The sequence below is a fragment of the Mchenga conophoros genome, linkage group LG11 (genome assembly GCF_057382185.1).
Source record: "Mchenga conophoros isolate Kocher_MC1m ecotype Shallow Benthic linkage group LG11, M_conophoros_male_GT1.1, whole genome shotgun sequence".
NCBI classification, from domain to species: Eukaryota; Metazoa; Chordata; class Actinopteri; order Cichliformes; family Cichlidae; genus Mchenga; species Mchenga conophoros.
In genome coordinates this window covers 21,909,537-21,931,292 of record NC_140536.1, presented here as the reverse complement: position 1 = coordinate 21,931,292, position 21,756 = coordinate 21,909,537, and the positions used below count along the sequence as shown (strand labels likewise).

The window sequence follows — 21,756 nt, the reverse complement described above, 5'->3', positions numbered from 1 at the left end:
AGGTTGGTTCAAGGCAGTAGAGAAGAGAGGGAGCAGTGTGTGATCTACAAATTTGAATAGTTTAAGAGAAACAGCCGATACACAGCATGATGCGCTGGTTTTCCCATTTTTCTGTCTCTTCAGAAAACGCCACTGTGCATTTAACTACCATGGCATGGACTGCAGGAGTATGTAATCCGCAGTGCCACATGCAAAGGGAAAATGTTGTCATTCGAACCTTTATTTACTGCGATGTGGTAGTTATCATACGAATCTGATAGAAGAGCTGCCTAGGACACAGAGAAAATGTAATTCATGTTGAGAACAGCCCCAAGATCCTTAGAGGACAACTTGGAATAAAAGTTGTTTTATGGTATCAACTATCAGCAAACATACCACAGAGTATGCTATATAATAGATGAGTTCCAAGAACAGAGAAGTCGAATGGGTGAATCATTTGGGTAATTTTCATTTCATTAGGTTTGCGTAGGTTTAGCAGGTTTAATTCACATAGGACTAGGTCTTGAAGTTTTGCATAAAGTTCCAAAGCAAACACGAGACCTAATTTTATTTTTAAAAAGCTGTACGGTGAACTGATGTATGAGCAAACTCTGGTTCTCTCCCACTGCTCACTATGTAGAAAGTAAAGAAAGCCTCCCCTTGTGAGCTGTGTCGTTTCTTGGAGGAAAGAGGTATTCGTGCGTGAACTAAGCAGCTGGTTTCATTAACCTCCTGTCCAGCCATGGTGCAGGGGAGCAGTGGGGGCTGTCAATACAAATGGTAACATCCAGAATATGTAGTCATACACATATAATAGGTGAATGCACCTCATCCCGACATGTTCAGCCTTGTTCACTGCATGACGCTGTATGGTGTCATATGTCATTCTTGTGACACTATATAAAGCCTCATAAATGGGACCCCATTTCATCTATTGGGAAAATGTGTCTACTTTGATATAACTTGATAACTTGATATAGTCAATAAATATCTATATAAATGTTGTGTTTTTTTCCCCTAATACAGAGAGCAGACTTGGCAGTCGCTCCTCTCACCATCACTTATGTACGTGAAAAATTCATCGACTTCTCCAAGCCTTTCATGAGCATGGGCATCAGCATTTTGTATCGCAAACCCAATACTACCAACAATGGCTTCTTCTCCTTCCTGAACCCCATGACTCCCGACATATGGGTCTACATCCTCCTGGCCTACCTGGGTGTTAGCTGTGTCCTTTTTGTCATTGCCAGGTAAGTGCAAAAGTTACATGCTATTTCTCTGTGAGGTCTTCCAGTAGACATAGTAATTTACTCTATCATCACAGACTGGGATTCGAGTACCCAAGCCAGTTCATCATACTGCGTTAGTTGCTGGGTAGTGATCAAGGCAGTTTTGTCTGCATGGGCTCTCTTCAGCGCAGCAGTTGGGGAGGAATACAAAAACCTCCAGTTGAGTTGCAAAGTCCTATTCAGAGGGCAATTTCTTGTTTCCTGTGTGCTGTCTTTGGAATTGGCAAAGCATCTTGAACTAACCCTTCAAAAAGTACTCATTTCGCCTCGAGCTAAAATAAGAAAAAATATATATAATTGTCATATTCAGCCATGCAAAAAGAAAAGAATATATACACCTGATGTAAAATTGCATCAGAGTAGGCTATTTATAGTTGATCACCAGCATTCACATATATTATAAATAATGAACTTCCAGGCTGGTACAAGTCAGTCACAGTTTTAATGGAGGGAGATTATCTGTTTGATTGGGTGAGAAGTATCTCACTTGTAAATTATTTTTTTTTGGTCATGAATATGATGAATATCTTTTTAGTGTCATTGTCTGTATTTCCTGCTGCTTCTCATGCAAAGTGGTGCTTGAGGAAGTTATAGAAAAGCGAGCACTGAAAGGAGTTCAGGGGCTTGAGAGCAAACAGCTGCACTCTATCCTCATTTGCTGTTGTGAGACCAAACAAATTCTGGAGTGGCTTCACATAAGTGCAAAATCATCTTAAATTGTTGCATCAAGTTTTTGAAGGCTGGCCTAGATAGCTGAGTCGCATCCCTAAAAGTGCGTCATAATTGAGCATAAAGCAGATGACAGAAAACAGAGAGGGGGCTACTCCAAGCACAAATAGGCCATTTCAAATGCTGGACATTTCAAATGCTGGACATTTGCGTCAGTGTATTGTCATCGATATTAGGCAAATAAATATAACAAACATATTAGAAATATATGAAATACAATATTTATGATTTGAAGGATCACTTATTTATCCACAGATAAATAGCATATAAACTATGCTGTAACACTGTGCTGGAAAAAATCGCCTATATATTAAAATTAGAGATGATTTCTGAATATTTTTGCCTCACACATTTAAAACCTGAAGATAATACATCCGAAGAAAAAACATTGCCTCACCAATAAATCTGAAAATCTCTGTAACTTGTTGATGTGGATGAGCATTTATACTCTCACTGTCTGTTTAACACGCTTAACACACACAACTAAGCAAGTGTGTGGTTTTACACAACATATTCAATATGTAAAGATATCGTGGCTTCTTGATCCATTTACATTTATTATACAGAGATATCCAAAGGATCTGAATAGTGATATCCATTCAAAGATCCACTAAGACCATTACCTGACAAAACACAGATCCTACTAAGAATGATTACCTGTGTTTCCAAAGCCTTTTATAGTTTATTCCTCTGTGCTGAGGAGCTCTGTTGTTTTTAAAGAAAACACATTTTTGCACTGGGTGACCTGTTCCTTCATTTCCATGAGCCAGTCTCACTTTCAAAAAGAAATATCCCCACCAAATATACAATTTACTTCTGTTGCCTAAAAACAAATCTCTAAACCACAAAATCCAGCGTTTGCAGGCAAAGATTGGAATCAACACTATATATGTGTTGATTTTAAAACCGTTAGATTTTCACTAAGAACTTGGTCCTTTTGTGGGAATTAAATAAAAAATATAGACTGTTGTTAAAAAAATGTTACAATCCTTAGAACCACAAAGGTGTATTTAGATTAAATGTGCTACATTAAATCAGTTTGCAATATCAGCGCATTTTGCCTTTTTTTTTTCCTTGTCTAGTTAGTCTTGGTATTTGTGTGCTTCCTATGAGATCAACTTTATTTAGAGCTAATTGCAAGACATGTCTTTGGGTAAGCTTTGCTCGCCACATCGAATAAATCACAGATGCTGATTTGGTCCTCCAATGATCCAGACTGAAATCATTCACAGACAACAGGGAGTGCTGTTATTATAGTCTGAAAATAGATGTAATTTAATAACTGGCAGCACTAACATTTCAACAGAAAAAAATTGACAAGAAAGTTAAAAACTGTGCCGAAGTAGTATATATTTAGCAAGCTATTGTTTGTGAATGCAAAAATGAGGCTTTTGCTTTGTTACGTTTAATTACCAAGCTGTCTCCAGGTCATTATTTCTATGGGCATGCAGTTGGTCTAACTATATTCTTGGTCGTGTAGAAATGAAGTTTATTTTCCCTCATAGCCACATTATCAAACACTGTGGAAAGCAGAACCTATAGTCGCTTTCTGCATTTGTAATGGTGGAAAATTAATGGTTATTTGGGACGTGTGCATTTAGCTAAAGAAGGTACACGTATAACAAAGTGAGACCAAAATCTCTAATACTTCAGCCACTGTGTCATCCGTACACTTTTGCTTGGCTACCTACCAACTACAGCGAGAAAATATGATCAAAAAGTCCACATCAAGTGGAAGTATGGCCACAGGACAATTTACAAAAAAAAATGTTGTATTAGAGTTTCCCTTTTTACTAAAATCACAACTAGTAAATCTAATAACATATATCAGCAACACATGATGTATTGAATGAATCCAAAAAACTGTCGTTTGCAGTCCCTACCCGGGAGAGTACCTTGTTCCGCAGCATCACTCTACTGCATGTAGGCTGCTGCATGAAGTCTGAAACATGCTTATGGCCCTGGTTGACAGCACAACCTTTTTAGACATTAGCAGAGAAATCAGGAGGATTGAATCAGTACTCTCACATTGCCTATGTAGGAGATGCTCTGAAATAATGAAAAAAGGCATTCTGGTTTTCCTCATTTGTGTCCTGTTTAAGTCCTGTTCGTGTATATTTTGGCTGCAAAAATCTCTCCTATTTTCCAAGCCTCTATCACATATTACATGGCCAAGGCTTTCAATTTAAGATTAAAGTAAAACAAAATGAGACTGAAGGAATTCATTAAAATGTTAGCCAGCACCACATTTGTACAACAGCTGCCCAAGGCCTCTTTGATGTCTGCACATGTTATTAAGGGCAGATGAGTCGCGAATGCTAATGGAAACACTTAAAGATAGTAACACTGGTGAGTATATGTGGCTGTTGTCATTTTAGTCTATGGGAAACAACACTTAGGCAAGATCACAGTGGGCAAATACAGTCTTTTAATGTTCATCAGTTCATATATCTGGATGCCTAAATAAGACTAGAATTAATGAATGACGCCTGGAAAAGCCTCTGTCTATTTCATGATTACCCATCGGTTCAGTTCGCCCTCAGATTAAAATAGATTGCTGACATATTAGAAAATATTTCTGCGCTGTGTAATTAGATTGAAGTCTATTAATCTTTTCATAATATACATTCTAGTTAATTCAATCTTTCTAGATTATTCCTGCCATATCCCTTCAGAACAGAAATATGCAACCAAAGATTCAGTATAGGAGAGTCAGTGGACTGTTTTAGTTACTCATTATGTCTAATGCCATATTCTGCCACATTAGCAAATAAGACACGTCGGGGTAATGATGACACAATTCTTGCCACGAGGACGTCAGAATAAAATATAGTTAATATTAATACTTTTTCCCAGCCTCTGTCCTCCTGTGCAGTAAAGTTGCATGGGGTGGAGGGTGGGTGTCACAGATATGGAAAGTTGCACAGGGGTCCTTATTCCTCACATTCTCAAACATGACATTTTACACCCTCTGAAAAATTGTATTTTAATGCTTCAATCGTCACCTTTAACTACAAAGCATGTTGGAATAAGTCAAGGGGGTTTCCAGAGGTAAGGCTTAAAAAACTAGGACCAGTGTATTTAAATTTTTGATGTGACATTTGATAATAGTTTGAAAATTTTTTTGCACCTATATAACCATTCCAGCTACTGCATATAAACTATATTATACATATTTCACCCAGACGTTATGGCCATGTTCGTGGCCAAAATAACCAACCGACTCCGGAGTCCCCCATAGTGACTCCCCTTTGTTTTTGTAACTCATTGTTTTTGTGTTAAAGCCCACAAATCTATTGCTTGCATTATTCCTTTGTATTATTAAAAGACTATCAGAGAGCTACTCTTAGTGAAAAAAGGCCTAAAACTAGCTGTACAGTTACTACCCAGAATTAAGGCAGATGATGGAGACAAAATTCTAGATTAATTACTTAATTGATTATTGGTGTTGATCCTCAGCTTGACAGATGTTTGCTTATATGTTCACCAGATCAACTGTAGAGGCTAATAATCAGTCCAAGGTCGTATTTACAGCTTAATTTGCTGCTAATAATCAATTAATCGTGCTTTAAGTAGTGCTTGTAGAGTTGCTGTCTAATGCATCATTATCTCTTTTACTCTAAACCAAAGATGAAACTCTGAAATAGCAGTGCTATTCAACATTGTTCAAGAATGATGTAAAAGATATAATACTATTGTTCTTTGATCTTGTGACTGGTAGAGGTTTTTGACTCCTTTCCAACTTCTCTTAATCCCAGATTCAGTCCATATGAATGGTATGACGCCCATCCTTGCAATCCTGGATCAGATGTGGTGGAGAACAACTTTACCCTGCTCAACAGCTTCTGGTTTGGAGTTGGTTCCTTAATGCAACAAGGTAAGGCGGCACACACATCCTCTTTCCTGTCAGAAACAATCCTGTCACCCCCACCCTCCTTTTCTCTTCACCACCACCTCCCACTTTCTGCCTCTTTAACTGACAAGCTCCATGATTTCCATTCCGTGACTGTTTCATAAGACATTTACCTGTCAAGAACAACTGCCGAGCTCAGTCTTACATGACAAAGGGAAGCTGTTGTCACCTACCTGCTGTTTAAAAAGGGAAGAGTATGTGCCAGACACTTGTCAGAGATTGGCGGGTAAGGGTGGAACACATCGTTGCATTTATTTCCACGTTACACAGTCACTGGCCCTGCTCAAGAGCTTTCTGAATGTTGAGGACGCAAAGGGTAAGTTGAGGAACATGTTTGACAAATGCCAGCTGTCAGCTATGCTCGAACTGGCTGCTGTGACGTGTTCAGCACTGCTTGGCTTGCGCTAAGAGTGGCCGGGTGTAGAGAATCCATATGCTTCAATTATAACTGTCCAACAAGTAGCCCACCAACTTATGTCACTGTTGATGCCTTATAATTTTGAACTCAGTCATCATATATTTTAGTGTCAGATCAAAAAGCGTATTGTCGATGTAATATTATTAAGTAAAAGCAGAGGGATATAAATAAGTGTTTGCTGTTAGGCCATTGCTAGGTGTCCCTGAAAGGGATAGGTAGGCAAATAAAGGCCCAGAAATAACATAATGAAGTCAACTGTGGAGAAAAAGACCAACGTAACAAAAATGTTTAACCTCAGTGTAACAAGACAAATCAAGGAGGCTTAGTGAGACTCGGCAGTAGATCTTTGCCCGTAAGGATAGCAAACACATTCAGCAATTCATTAAGCACAGAAATTCGGCGGCACTCTTGTGAAACTGCATAGCAGCACTGCCAATTTGCTGGTGCAGTCAGAGGGTTATGAGTATAGCACCAGTGGGCTGGAAGGGAGAGGAGAAAGAAAATCAAAACAAAATGAGCTAGTTAGTAGCCTATATTATTAAACTAAACTGGGGAGAATTTTTCATTATAATTCATAGAGTGTTGTCTGTAAATGCCTCAGCTCCAGTTCTTCTTATTTAGCCTGCTGGAGCTGACTAGAGCTGCGTCTGCTGCTAATCAGCTCTTCATAGTTCATTGAATAAATTTCTTCACACCAGGATATCAAGTTAATATAAGGTTAGTGTTCCAATAACTGTTTCTCCGTGAATTTTTAAAGAGGTACAGTCAAACGTATATTTCAACATTTAATGCATCGACGTGAAAAAAAGCGACGACGCAGACTGATTCTGGGATTCGGTGACACACATTTGTGCTATGGTACCTTGCACACATGCTGCACGGTGGGATCTGCAGCGAGTTATATTTTGTCTGTGTCACATAAACAGACTTTCCTTGCTTGTCTGCCAAACACAGTGACAGCAGCTGAGACGGAAGCCATTTCCTTGACATGTTTAAAATGCAAATGGACGTGTTTGAGAAAATCCAAAAAAATCTACCAGCTTGTCTGTGGGAGGGAGGTGTCCTAGACAACACAAAGAACATAAAATATGAGGAGGTGCAAAAGCAAACACTTTGTGTGCTTCAGATGTGTTCCTGGGGTCTCGGTAGGTTTTTGCTCACATCATGTCTGAACGTTTCTTGCAAAGTGGCTTCTGCAAAATAAGCACTGCAATGCAGTTTCTGATATTTGTGATGACATCGTTTCTTTATTAATTAAAGCACATCTCCCTGCATAATATAAATAGGATTGTGAATGTATGTTTACCATGATTTTTTTGTTTTGAAATTTTAAATATAGCATTCTTTATTTTGTTATTTACACATTATTACATTGAGGTGGGTTTCTCTCACTCTGGTTGAGAAACTGGAGCAGTGTCCTTGCTTTTTTTTGTATCTTGTTTTTTTTAGAATGGCATCAAAATTAACTTAGCCTACTTTGCGTGCAATGGGACAAACATTTCCATTCACAAGTGTCCTTATTTTAAACCAATTAAGTAAAAGTAAAAGCCTCAAGCTTGGAAAAGGAGTTTTTGTCTGACTCCGTAGAAGAGAATGCTAAGTGCAGGTAGCTATTCTCATGGGAAAGCCGAGTGCTAGTGTTGAGGTGAGACATTGCTTGCGGGAAGAAACACTCCAAAAAACCAGGTGCATCATACTTAGCACGATGCATTTCTAAATTCAAAGAGAAACTCTTACTCTCCCCCCCAAAGGATGACAACTCAAAAGGCATTATTAGATGCAAAGCAATCTGTTCGTTTATTGAGAAGAAAATAACATCATACCGTCAAAGAGACTTCTTAATTATTGTGTTTTGATGAATGTATGTTGAGATGTTAGTAGCAGCTATAGAGATGGTATATTTATCATGCATTAGCTTACAAAACAAAGGAAAAATCCTTTTACAACTCAAACAACTATTTCAAAATAGATTCATTCAACATGATATAGAACTCGTAACATTATAATATTAATATAGAATCAAAATGCCTCTATAATGCAGACCTTCAATAACAAGTGAAAGATTTCTAGTTCCATTCCGGCAGGAGATGCAAATCCCTGTAGGGTTGCATCAGGAAACAAAATAAATCAAAAATCCGGAGCCACCTGCTGTGGCGACCTCTTGTGAACAAGAGAGCAACCGAAACTAGTACTGCATAATGCATAATCTTACGACTTAAAAATGCAACACTACAATTTTTACATAATTCAGTTCAAATTAACTTTCAAAAATCAGCCGGGCTATTTTTTTTTTCAATATTAAGCGATGACCATAGTTTTTGAAGCATTGTTATTGCTCACATTTAAGTGGAATTAGCAAAGTATAGCAAATCAAATGCTGTAGTGAGAAAGGATTTGCTTTGCTGTATCGGCGATAAGAACTTTATAATGTGCAATAGGAGAGATCTGATGCAATGGTAAGAAGACACAACTGTGACATGTTTTAACATTTACAATTGTAGGCATCATGCTTGTTTGTGATGATGACATACCTTACCATGAGAAAATGAAAATATTTTGATAATATACATTTAAATTTAATTTTTTTTTATTTTATAATAACAAAAATATATCAATATAAATGCTATATAATGCATTGCACAAATAAATACATCCAAATGATTGGATGCTGTATTGTCAGTTTATTTTAATTACCAGATTAAACATCTGTAATGTCACAGTCATCAGTGTATTTCAGTAATACATTTTTACCTTGAAGTTATAGCTTGCAGTACTCAAAATCTATATTAAATTGAAAGTATATAGGCTAAACATTTTTTTAAAGATAAATTATTATAGTACTACAGCAATGTAATTATTTTGCTGACTACTCCTGTTTGAGACAAAGCCTAATGGGTTAGTTTGATGTATTTTTTTCAGTGGCCTATAGAATTAAAATATTATAGTCATGTCTTTATTAGTGAAAAGATATCAACTTCACCTTTAGTTAGTGCACATGTATGTTAATTTTATCAAAACATTGCTAGTGTTTTGGAAGCAGTCTGTGAGTTATTAAGGAAAATCTTAAACATTTTTAGTCTCTATCGCCTAAAAAGCCCTTATGAGTTAATTTTTAACTCGTAAAATATGATATTTTCTTTTGAGAGTATGCAATATAATACGAGAAGTTTCACCGCTTTTTACTGGAAAATGTATACATCAAGGGACAGTGAATTTTTATTTCAGCTAAAGATTAATAGGCTATTGATATTGCTTTAGCTAGGTTAGCTAACTAGTTTAAAACCATTTTTTTTGCTTGTTAAACATAATATATACACTGTTTGTAATATATATTGTATATATTTTTAGAAATACTTTAATTGGTTATGGAAATAACCATATCGACATTTCTTCTGAGAAAGTTTAGAAAAAAAAATGGCATAATGCTAATTAGCTTAGCATTAGATATATACTGGATGCAAGAGAAAGCTAACCAGAAGTAAAATGTTTTGTTGCAAAATAGTAAAATATTAATCAATACACACATTGTTTCATCTGTTACTTTGTTAATTGATCACTAAAAAAGGAAACATTTCTGAAATGTCAAAAAAGGCAGTGTAGCTCCTGGACACCAAGATGTGAACCGCTGGCTACTCATAGGATCTGTATTGTTCTCCCAGAAAGTACTTTGTTATTTCCTCGGTTTACAAGAGACCTTCACAGAACTGTATGGTATATTGACACCATTTTATTTCCTTGGCACTACATGACTGATCTGCTTTTTGTATTTATTAGAGTTTTCTGATACAGCACCATATACTGCTCCCTGCTGACAGCAGCGCTTTATAGTGTGGAATTCAATTGAGTTACACGTTGCTTCACTTCATTTTTAGTGCAACAAGAGAATGCATCTGGATCTTCCATCTCTGAAGTCATAGTGAATTAAAGGATGCTACTGTCCCTTGTTTGTAACCAGGCAGAATCTTTGTCAGACCACAAAGGACAAATCCAATCAAATTTGGTAGAAGAGGTTAAAGAGCTGACCACTCTGCCCCTCTTCTGTGGGCTTGTTACTCTTCAGAATTGCCCTCGTAAATCTTCTCAGTAAAGTAACAGAGTGCACAAAGCACAAGGGTATTTTAAAGGTTGTCAGAGATGAGATATAAAGTAACTTTAACACCAGTCAGTGAGCCATTGTAAACATAGTATTACTCAGCAGAGGACCACTCAAAGTCGAGGTTGATGCAGAGGTGCACTGTCAGTCCGGCTAGGTATTATAGCTTACCTTTATTTTCTTCTCATTTTTATACTGGTGTTGATGATTTGACACAATACCTCAATGTTAATAAATGATAAGTTATGAAATGCCATGAGGGTATAAATAAATAAGCTTTTCATCAGATTTCACATCCTATTTTTTCACAGATTAAGTTCTTTTGCAGTTGCTTTACCAAAGCTGACTTTAAGAAAATATTGATGACTGAATACAATCAAACACATCAATTATTTCATTTTCATCTTGCTTGAAAAAATAAATAAATAAAAATAATGTAAAACTCTAAGCACCATACAGTTTTACTGATCTGATCTGCCATTTTTGAATTCTAAGCTTAGAGTGTGGCTAACCTGGCAAGCTCGCATCAGTTTCCATTTCCTCATTGACAGTACCTTGATCAACACTAGTGGCACTGCCAAAAACATTTGCAGACCAATTAACAAAAATGCATGGTCATGTCACTGCATTTGTTTTATTCAGTTACACTGTTGGCATGTACAGTTTTATATAGCTAATTGTTTAATAGTCTCTCACTCTACGTTGCCTACAGGCTCAGAATTGATGCCCAAAGCCCTGTCGACCAGGATAATTGGTGGGATCTGGTGGTTCTTCACGCTCATCATCATATCATCCTATACAGCTAATTTAGCAGCTTTCCTCACTGTGGAAAGAATGGATTCACCTGTGGACTCAGCTGACGACATTGCCAAGCAGACCAAAATCGAGTACGGCGTGGTCAAAGATGGTGCAACGATGTCTTTCTTCAAGGTACAAATGGTAGTATTATTATCAGAATTATATTACACATATAAATTCAGTTACATTTTAATTCCCACAGCAAAGGCTTTTTTTTTCTTTTTAGTTTCTCCACTTCTCTACACCGTTTGATGTGTTCCAGATGATGTTTTTTATTCCGAAGTTTCAGCGATTGCCTGAAGGGTCTTGACTTTATTTCATTATTTTGAGCTTTGCTTCAGATGCTTCTGCTGCTGTGGTGCTGAATAACACATGTAACAGAGTTACAGTTTCTCAGAGTAAGAAAATGAAAACACTGCACATTTCTATTGAAGACACATAAGATTATGATATTCAATTGGAATAAAGAAAAAAAAAACGAATACTTTTTCAGGGCCTGCCCTAGTTTTTTTTGTTGCCCTGCAAATCCTGTATTTTAGTTCATGAATACTTTAGTCTTCACTGTCGAGTTTGATTTATGCATATTTTCTGTTGATAATGTTTACATTGAAAACAATATTGATGTGCTGATGATTAATCGAATTGCATTTTGCTTATGTAAAGGAGTATCACCATAATCGCAGTTTACCATGTATGCAGAAGTAATCTGTATTTATGTTACTTTTTCCAATGTAAAACTGTTATTTTTGATCAGTTTCAATACTTTGATAATCACGGTTGTGATTATTGCATCATAAATAGGTGACACAGGTGTATAATTATCCAAGACTCACGTGCCCTCTGCTCCTACTTGCTCTTACAGAACGGCTTAATGATGTTAACTCAATGAGGCAGAGAAGCATGATAAATACTGATGAGACCAGGGAGCAGATAAAGCCTCTGCAAATGGATGCATTTGGTCTTAAACTTATTTAGAAAAATATATTCAACTGTTCGTAGCTTTGCTCTGGATGGAGTCACACGTGCTGTGTGCTGCACATACAGAGGACTGAGGTCAAAAAAGCTACCAAAAGATTGTGATACCAGATGATTTCTGTTACTACCATTTGGGGATTAAGGTTGTATTGAGATTGTGTATAATTTAAGCCACGGTGGCACGGTGGTTAGCACTGTTGCCGCACAGCAAGAAGTTCCTGAGTTCAATTCCACCATCAGGCCGGGGTCTTTCTGTGTGGAGTTTGCATGTTCTCCCCGTGTTTGCGTGGGTTCCCTCCGGGTACTCCGGCTTCCTCCCACCGTCCAAAGACATGCAGCTTGTGGGGATAGGTTAATTGGATAATCCAAATTGCCACTAGGTGTGAATGTGCGAGTGAATGTGAGTGTGAATGGTTGTCTGTCCCTGTGTGTTAGCCCTGCGACAGACTGGCGACCTGTCCAGGGTGTACCCCGCCTTTCGCCCTATGGTAAATGGCCTGTATTTATATAGCGCTTTACTAGTCCCTAAGGACCCCAAAGCGCTTTACATATCCAGTCATCCACCCATTCACGCACACATTCACACACTGGTGATGGCAAGCTACATTGTAGCCACAGAGGCGAGGCTGCCGGACACTGGCGCCACCGGGCCCTCTGACCACCACCAGTAGGCAACGGGTGAAGTGTCTTGCCCAAGGACACAACGACCGAGACTGTCCGAGCCGGGGCTCGAACCGGCAACCTTCCGATTACAAGGCGAACTCCCAACTCTTGAGCCACGATCGCCCATCGCCCTATGACAGCTGGGATAGGCTCCAGCGCCCCCCGCGACCCTGAAAAGGATAAGCGGAAGCGAATGGATGGATGGATGGATGATTATTTCAACACATTTATAACACAATCTAAGTCTAGTTTTACATTTATCCAGAATAAGACAGCTTTCAAATCATGATCGTGAAATTATAATAGTGTTGTAGCACATGTTTCGTTTCTCTAGAAAAAGAGTCAACCACTATAGGCCAGAACTTATCTTATGAGCTGCCCATTGGATTAAAACAAGTGCACTAAGGAGCCTGTCTATGACTATTACCACCTACTAATGATAGGCTGAAAAAATGCCTGATGTAGCTCCCATTGTTCACTGGGGAAAGATGGGGAGACGTTCTTTATTATGAGTCATTCGTAATTTACACACTGCTGTAACACAAATAAGCCATACTAAGCTACCATATGGTAAGATGCCAACTTGGCAGCATTTGCCATACATCTTAATTGGTACTTTAAAGTTTTAATATCAGACTATCATATCTCAGTTTTAAGCAGCCAAGATTGTGCTTATACTGCAGTTAACAATAATAGAGGGCTTCTTATAGTGGCATCTTTCACAATTTGAAATGGCTTATACTCTTTAAATAGTAATTATCTAGGATTAGACATGGCATAAATGTGACCTCCTAGAAAATTGCATGAAATACCACATAGCCCGATGTAACACTAATGGCAAGGCTGTCTATTATTGCTGCTTCAGTAGCACTTATGAGGACAGATATGTACAGAGCTTTAATTTACTGTCCTTTAATCTTGTGACAAAGAAGATATGGGTAATCATTTAAATCTATTTGATCACAAGCTAAGAAACTGTATTGTTAAGTGCTGTAAATGAACAAGTGTCATCTCTGACATTTTCTATTCAATTTTTTTTAAAAGAAGGAGAAAAAAATCCCCCTAAGTTTTTCTTCCAGAGGGACTAGAGAGATTTTATGGTTAGCAGTATTTTCAGATTTAACACCTTGGGGCATCTAACATCTGAAATTTATTTATTTAAAATTGATTTTTTTTTTTTAGTGGCAGAAGCATTGTACTTTTTTTAGCTACTTTCTCTCGCCTGCAGCTAGGGAACTGTTAAAATGAGTCACTTTTTAAAAACTGCATCTTTTCATCCTTTACAGAAATCTAGAGTTTCTACTTTTGAGAAGATGTGGGCCTTTATGAGCAGCCGGCCAAGAACTTCACTGGTGAAGTCTATTGAAGATGGTATTCAGAGGGTGTTGAAGTCAGACTATGCCCTCATTACGGAGTCCACCACTATTGATTACATCACTAGAAGGAACTGTAACCTGACACAGGTGGGAGGACTTATCGACAGCAAAGGCTACGGCATCGGCACTCCCCTCGGTAGGACTTTTAAATGGCTAACGAGTATATTTGAGACTAGAAGTTATAAAAATTGAAAAGTTATGTGTTACTTTTTGAAGAAGGAGGTTGAGGTATTACTATTCAGATGTGGCAGCAACATAAAACTTTTTTTTAAGCTACTAGTGAGAGTGTGTCACAGCATGTTTATGAACCTTATTATCACAGAGTCCAGCTGGTGTTTCTTCCAAAGTAAAATAGGCCTTATGTTGCTTCCAGGCTCTCCGTACAGAGACAAAATCTCCATAGCAATCCTAAGCATCTTGGAGGATGGGCGCCTACACATGCTAAAGGAGAAGTGGTGGAGTGGGAGCAGCTGCCTGGATGAACGGCATCGCGAAACAGGCCCCATGGGTATCCAGAACCTGGGTGGTATATTCATTGTGCTGGCATCTGGCCTAGTGCTATCTGTTTTTGTGGCAATTGCTGAATTCATCTACAAACTACGGAAGACTGCGGAACGTGAGCAGGTATATGTCCTCATAAATTAACAGAAGAATATATTTTTTTAAGTATGCATGGAAAATTACTTAGAAATTAATTTAATTACACTGTACTAGCATTTGATTCACCTTTTTGCTAAGAAGTTGGTGCATGTGCCATTTTGTTATTTTGCTGCGTTCCATATAGCCGCTAAACCAAAGCTGTGCTCTATTCATGGCTTTTTCGTTCAAACATGTTATAAAAGGATTTGCATGCCTTTGGCTAATCCCCAGGAGGACTTGGCCATAACACCGCAATATTTACTTATTTTAACAAGCATAATTGCAAATTGGAGCATAGAGACGTAATCCATTATTAGTCACTGGCGATGTCAGAATATCATGAGCGCCTTTGCTGTTGTAAATCATTAATTTGAGTCATGTTAAGAAAATAGTTGCATGTTCTCACACCAAACTTTTTTGACACAGAAACAATGAATTGTGTGAACTCTACGCGGGGTGGTGTTGCAGTTTGATATTGATGACAGCCATGCACATGCACACAATGCAAACATACCAGAATTAACCCAACATAAATGTTTTTATCCATTTTGTGCTCCTTAGACTGCCGACACTCTCTGCTGTCAGAACAATTTAAAGCTAAGGCATTTACCCCCCGTCCCTTTCCCCTCTTCTCCTTCTCGCTGCCCTCTCCGCATCCTCCCTTTTTGCCCAGAGGTCTTTGTGCAGTGCCATGGTGGACGAGATCAGACTGTCGTTCACCTGCGAGAGACGGGTGAAACACAAACCTCAGCCTCCAGTCATGGTGAAGACGGATGCAGTGATCAACATGCACGCCTACAACGACCGACGACTCCCAGGAAAGGACAACATGAGCTGCAGCACTGGGATGACTCCTGTGTTCCCGTGACAATGTGTTCCCCACAGGGCAAGAGCCTGCTGAGCAATGTTTCAGGGGCACTGCCAGTGACTAGAGACAATGGTATAGATGGGATCACCAGATACAGCATTAACCACAGTGACATGGGAACACTAACAAAACATGGGCAACTGAAAATGGCAGCATCAGCCACACAGGTATGACAACATTCACCATTGTAATCCAAACTGAAAGAGGTAAAAGCAGGATTCAGTGAGGTTCTAAGAAAAGAAAAAAAGCCCATTCCTGAGAAAGGAAACAGTATATACACTCAATCAGTTTCAAGTCTGATGTTTACGTGCGCAACATAGAAACACAAGGAAAAAAAAACACAATGTTCAAGGAATCCTGAATCAGGCTGAAAAAACTTAGCAGAACACAGCGAGAAGAATGGCTCTATGGACAATGGCAATAAATGAAAGATATACAATACAAGAACGGAAGGAGATCTGATTGAAGTTCAGTTTTGCCACATGCAAAAATTGAGTTTCTACCTTTACCCAATTGATTGATTTACACACTCCTAAATGGCCTCAGACAGCAAAAAATAATGTTACCTCAAACTTGTTGTCTGGGCTTTAATGGTTGTCATTGAGTCAAAAGGTATAGGAAAACTAATTTAGTATGTGCAGTATTGTTATTGGTGGACGGCTAGTTAAAAGTTGAGCAATTAAGTTAGTTGTAATTTGTAATTAATTATATTGATAGACACAAGCAATCATAGTCACTGATGCAAAGTGGATTGTTGAGATGTATTAAAAAACGAGAGATACAACCTTGCTATAATGGTCCTAGTAATACCTTTTGTGTCTAATAATTTTGTACATGACTAAATTTTATTAACTTAAAATGATGATTGCCAAAGATATGATGATTCAGTAGAAGCATTTACATTAGCATATGGGGCAGAACGGTTCACTTAGGAGCACAAATCTTGCATCCAATGAAAAGTCCAATGAAAAGCAAATTGGAGCGTTTTAAATTTTGTTGTAATAATCTTGTTGTAATATTTGTTCAAACCATGCAGGGTAATAGGTATCCTAAATACATTATATTTTATGGTTAAGCAAACCAACTTAGATTAAAAAAAAAAGTTTATCAAAATGTAATGTAAAACAATTATTGCACAAACAACACAGGAAAACTTATTGATCAATTTCCTGTTCAAAAGTCAAAAATGTCAAACAGTTTTAATAATAATACTGAAAATATTGAAGCAGTTTTGACTAGTTGTGGCAGCCTGCAGTTTTTCTAAAATCTCTAACTCTTGATTGGGCTGAAGGGCATTAGTTCAGGCATTTCTGTTTATATTACAACTGAGAGACAGAGTTTGTTTTGTTTGGGTTTTTTGTTGTTGTTGTTTTTTTTCAAGCATTTAAGCATGACATATTCACTAAAATATGTGTTTGGTCTGTGTCTGAATGTGCCACAGGACCACTGAATGTCCCAACTGCTTCTGACATTTTAAACACTCCATTCATCTGTGTGATCTGCAGGCTTTTTGGACAAATGATTGGTTTGCGTTATATATACTGGGCATAAGTTTGGGTTTAAATGAGCAAAGCAAGATTCTGAAGGTCATCTGCGACCAGAACGTCCGTATTCTTCTTTTCAATTACCTGATGTGGACTGAATTCATACGTGTCGTGTGTGAACATACTGAAAGACAATGTGGTGACAGATCACAGTTTTGTGTGCTCATATACTGTATGCTATACTGTATCTAAAGCGAGTGTCGTGCCCAAGAAAGATTCGAGGAGTCTGTGAGCTGCTGTCGCCTGAAAGCTGAATGAACAGCAAACCTCTGTGAGGTTTAAATTGTTGATACGCAGAAACAACATCAACAACAACAACAACAACAAAATAATAATTTGTAACTATCTATGATTCAAGGAAACTCCAGTCTGTAATACTAAGCATTGATTTGGTAGAGATTGACTGTATTATTGTTTTATCAATTCCCTCCTGCAAAGTAGAATATGTAGATAAAATCAGCAGGAGAAAATGTATTTTGCTAAATTTATACTGTTATAAATGAATTCTGTTAACAGGTAAATATGTTCTAGATGCTATTTATTTCATTAGAGAGGTCAATTTTAACTACTTCCTCACTTTACCCCAAATCCATAGCCCCACACCTTTTTTTAATTTATTTAAAAGAAATGCATTATATGATATGGTATATTGGATTAATATCATCCGGATGGAAAAAATATACAGTATGTAAATCTTCTTATATGATGGCGAGAATATTTCTATGAAGTGAAAATGAAATGGAAATGCTGAGCTTTCCTAAGAATTTGGGGGACGTTGTTTTAGAGTAGGATTATATTACGTAACCCTAACCCGGACCTTCACTCTTCATGAAATCCTGATGACAACCTGGTCTAAGGTACGGCTGTGGTTGATACATGGTTCTGCTACGTTACTGTTACCCTCATGTGAACTGTAGCTTTTCATGCAGGTTATTGAAAGACAAGATTGCTTTTCACGTCTGTAATATGTGAAAGTAAATCAAAATGTCATCCGATTAGTTGGAATTACAACAGGGTTTCGGATTTGGCTGATCCAGTCAGTTTGATTACTGAATATATATGTTTTTTAAGAAATAAATTAATGTGAATAATGTCATTTTACACAAACTTGTAAGAAATGTGGGAGAAAAGTGTGTTCCATTAGCAGTGTGTGATATGAATTTTGATTTTCTAGCAGTCATGATGGTATGCCTTCTTATGTATACCTTTCTTTTCAGTTGCAAAGCTTCTATCATTTGGCAGAAAACCTCTCAAACAATATGATAAATATGTTGGTGCCAACCAGGGTTTTCTTTGTGGACATGCAGAATTTCTATGAATATAGTTTTTGTAAGGTTTTGTAAAAAAAAAAAGGAAAAAAAGATTTTGTTTTCCTAGTAACTGTATGTGTTAAAAGAACATTAGAATAACCCACAGCCGAGTAAAACATGGGGAAAATCGACAAAATACTATATAAAAGCTACTGAATTATTTTCTTTTTAACACACTGTGAATAATTCAATTGTACAGTTTGCTGTATGGGTTATATGAGGTTTTAAATAAAAATACAAACTATTTATATCTGTTGATCTACTGACTGATTAGTGATGTTCCATCGTGCTAAAGATGTGGCTTTAGCATGTTATCACTGAATATCTTTGAGCTTTCAGTATCAACACATTCAGAGTTGCAGTTAAACGTTTTGCAGTGAGTCTCACATTCAAGGTACTATTTGCATTTCTGTGATTTTGGTTGCTTCGTGTTAGAAAGCTTGCAGATGTGCCCAAAATTACTGAATTAGATTCAATTTCCTCGAATCAGATTTTGATTATCATTATGAAGAACCTGTTAGTGACTATGCATTATGCCATTATGCAGAATGCATAAGGAAACATCAAAGACATAACAAAAATGTATAACAGCAAGCGATGATGATGAAAATATATTGTCTAATTGCAAATACAAACAACCATGTGTGGAAAGAGAAGTCAGTGCCCACTGTTTAAGGACTTTGACTCAACATCTGATGCTTTCAGGCAACATTCGAGGATTTGAAATCAAACTGAAAGGCTGCATAATAGGATGGCATAAAGCAAGTTATCTTAGCCAAATGCCTTCTATAGAAAATAAGATTAATATTCAAAAATATATTCACTGGTATATTCATTAGTAGGTAACCTTCTTACTAACAGGTTGGTCCCCTTTTGCCAACAAGATGCTGGAAACATGCTTTATGGATTTTGGTCCATGCTGACATGATAGCATCACATGCTTACTTGATAAATAGTATCTTAAAGGCATGTCCCTAAGAAATATGAAAAAAATCCATCAAAGACCAAAGTCTTTGGCACTCCCTTTGAGAACTCTTCCTGAAGACTAAAAGAAATTGCAGAAAAGCTTGCCTAGAAGAGTTCAGGCTTTGTTGAAGAATAAAAGCTCATTAAAATTGTACACACTCTGCCTTATATACTATATTTTATAACATTACCAATTTTCTTAGCTGAAATATTTCCAATTTTCTTAGCAAAGCATAATGAGGGGTGGCTCAGTAGGCTGTGGCATTTAAAGAATATTCAACCCTAACACTAAAACTTGGTTGTAACAAGCGGTTATTTGAGTTACTGTTGGCTTCCTATTTGCTCAAACCCTCTAGCCATTCTCCACTGACCTCAATGAAGGATTTCACCCAGAGAAATGCCTCTCTCTATTTTTTTTCTTTTCCAGATTCTCTGTAAATTCTACATATGGTTATGCGGGGAAATCCCAGTAGATCAGCTGTGTCTAAAATAGTGAGAGCAAATGGCCTAGCACTAACAACCGCGGCACTCTAAAAGAAAAAATAACCTAGTAAAGTGGCCAAAAAGTGTATAATTTGCAACAGTAAAACAAAACTGATCATATCATAACAGAACATAGAAAAATGACAACATAGATTATACATTCTTAACAAAACAGGTCTATGTGCTGAAACTGAGACATTTTGAAACACCTGAAGACTTGACATATTCTATAAGTATCCATATTCTAGATTGTTATATTTCCTATTTAGTTGAAGATTTTGTATGCTGGTCTTTTTTCAAATTCTCTAGATTGTTGCATTTGCATACAACAGCGTGCACATATCCAAGCTTCTCAACTCTGAGAAAAAAAACAAGAAGAGAAAGAATAAATAGACATGTGTGCTTTAAATGGCTTTCATGCATGAACAAGTATGTGTCTTGAGAGAGAGCCAATCTGCTACGATAGAGAGAAAGAGATTAACCTTGCTGGCGTTGGGATGGCAGATGTGTGTGTTAAAAAAGCCGGGGAAACCCCAGGCCATGCCGTTGAGGAGCAGCAGGTGCATAATGAGCGATGGGCAGGGGCCTTGCGCCTAATGGGAAGATTTATTATCTCTCACTATCAATTAATCCCTTTGGACAGACTAGGGCCAGCAGGAATGCATCAAGGGTATGTAAAAGAGAGAGGGAAACTTAGAGAGAAAGGGAGCTAGACTGATGAAGAGAGATGTGAAAGGGCATCAGAAGTGAGGAGAAAAAAAAGATTACGAGACTATGAAAAAATTAAATAAAGAAAATGATTCTAAAACAGTTGGGTAGCCTCAAAGATTTGAGAAACAGAAGTGAAGAAAGAGCAAATAATGAGTAAAACTCCACTAGATAAAAGAACCCAAGTCATATATGAGAAACTTAGAGAGCATAAAACAGAATTTGGGAGACTGATAAATACTTTTTGAGATCATCTTGGAATCTGGACTGGTAGTGCAGCACTCTGGATTATCTCTGGAAGTAGTTCAACAGATGTTAAGAAATTACACTTTCTGAATAAACTACACAATCACTAAATGGATTTAATAAAAAAACAAATCAATTAAAAAGCTGTTACATGCAGTGTTGTTTAATTATGTTGGAGAGGCTTTTAGGAAAAATTACATTTTTTTTCTATTTTTTCATTCTGATGGATATTCTGTGTTCAAATTAATGTTAATGGCCTGCAGCCCAATGTTGAGCCATAAATTATTTATCTAGAGGAGGGTTTGTCGAACTCGTTTTAGTTCATGAGTCATATTCATACAGTCCAATTTGATCTCAAGTGGGCCTTGCTGATAAAACCATTGCAACACTCTATTAAACAAACCTTCAAAAATATTATTTCCCTTTAGTGTTTCAAAAGTAGAAATGTATTCTTTATTGAAATTATCATGTATAAGTCAAATGTGCTTTAACCTGAGATAGCTTATGTAAATATGTGTTTAGGTTTTTTTTTAATTCGGTAATGTGTTTGTTGTTGGACCTGCAGGGAGAAAATGACATCCTGGACAACTACTCTTGTGTCATTTATATACAGTATAATGATTTAAGAGACAGTGGTTCCTGGTGCACAATGCAGCGAAACTGATATCATCCTCATTAACAGTTTTTCACTCTACAAAGCAGTCCATTCTGTTGTGTGTCAGTGCTGACATCTCCGATCTAATTTTTCATACTGGTGTC

At 37.3% G+C, this 21,756-nt stretch overlaps 1 protein-coding gene across 4 annotated transcripts in view; it reads left to right on the top strand.

Moving 5' to 3' along the window:
- Nucleotides 1-18,839, top strand: part of grik3 (glutamate ionotropic receptor kainate type subunit 3) — a 96,903-nt gene extending 78,064 nt beyond the window's left edge. For 2 of the 4 annotated variants that reach the window (XM_085291469.1, XM_085291470.1), the window contains 6 exons: nucleotides 1,006-1,229; nucleotides 5,756-5,874; nucleotides 11,134-11,360; nucleotides 14,144-14,369; nucleotides 14,607-14,857; nucleotides 15,548-18,839. In XM_085291469.1, the coding sequence (XP_085147595.1) occupies nucleotides 1,006-1,229; nucleotides 5,756-5,874; nucleotides 11,134-11,360; nucleotides 14,144-14,369; nucleotides 14,607-14,857; nucleotides 15,548-15,913 (1,413 nt within the window). In that variant the 3' untranslated portion in view covers nucleotides 15,914-18,839. Of the gene's footprint in view, nucleotides 1-1,005; nucleotides 1,230-5,755; nucleotides 5,875-11,133; nucleotides 11,361-14,143; nucleotides 14,370-14,606; nucleotides 14,858-15,545 lie in introns of all 4 variants that reach the window. The other 2 variants (XM_085291471.1, XM_085291472.1) reach the window with 2 other exon arrangements.
- Nucleotides 18,840-21,756: the final 2,917 nt, after the last annotated feature.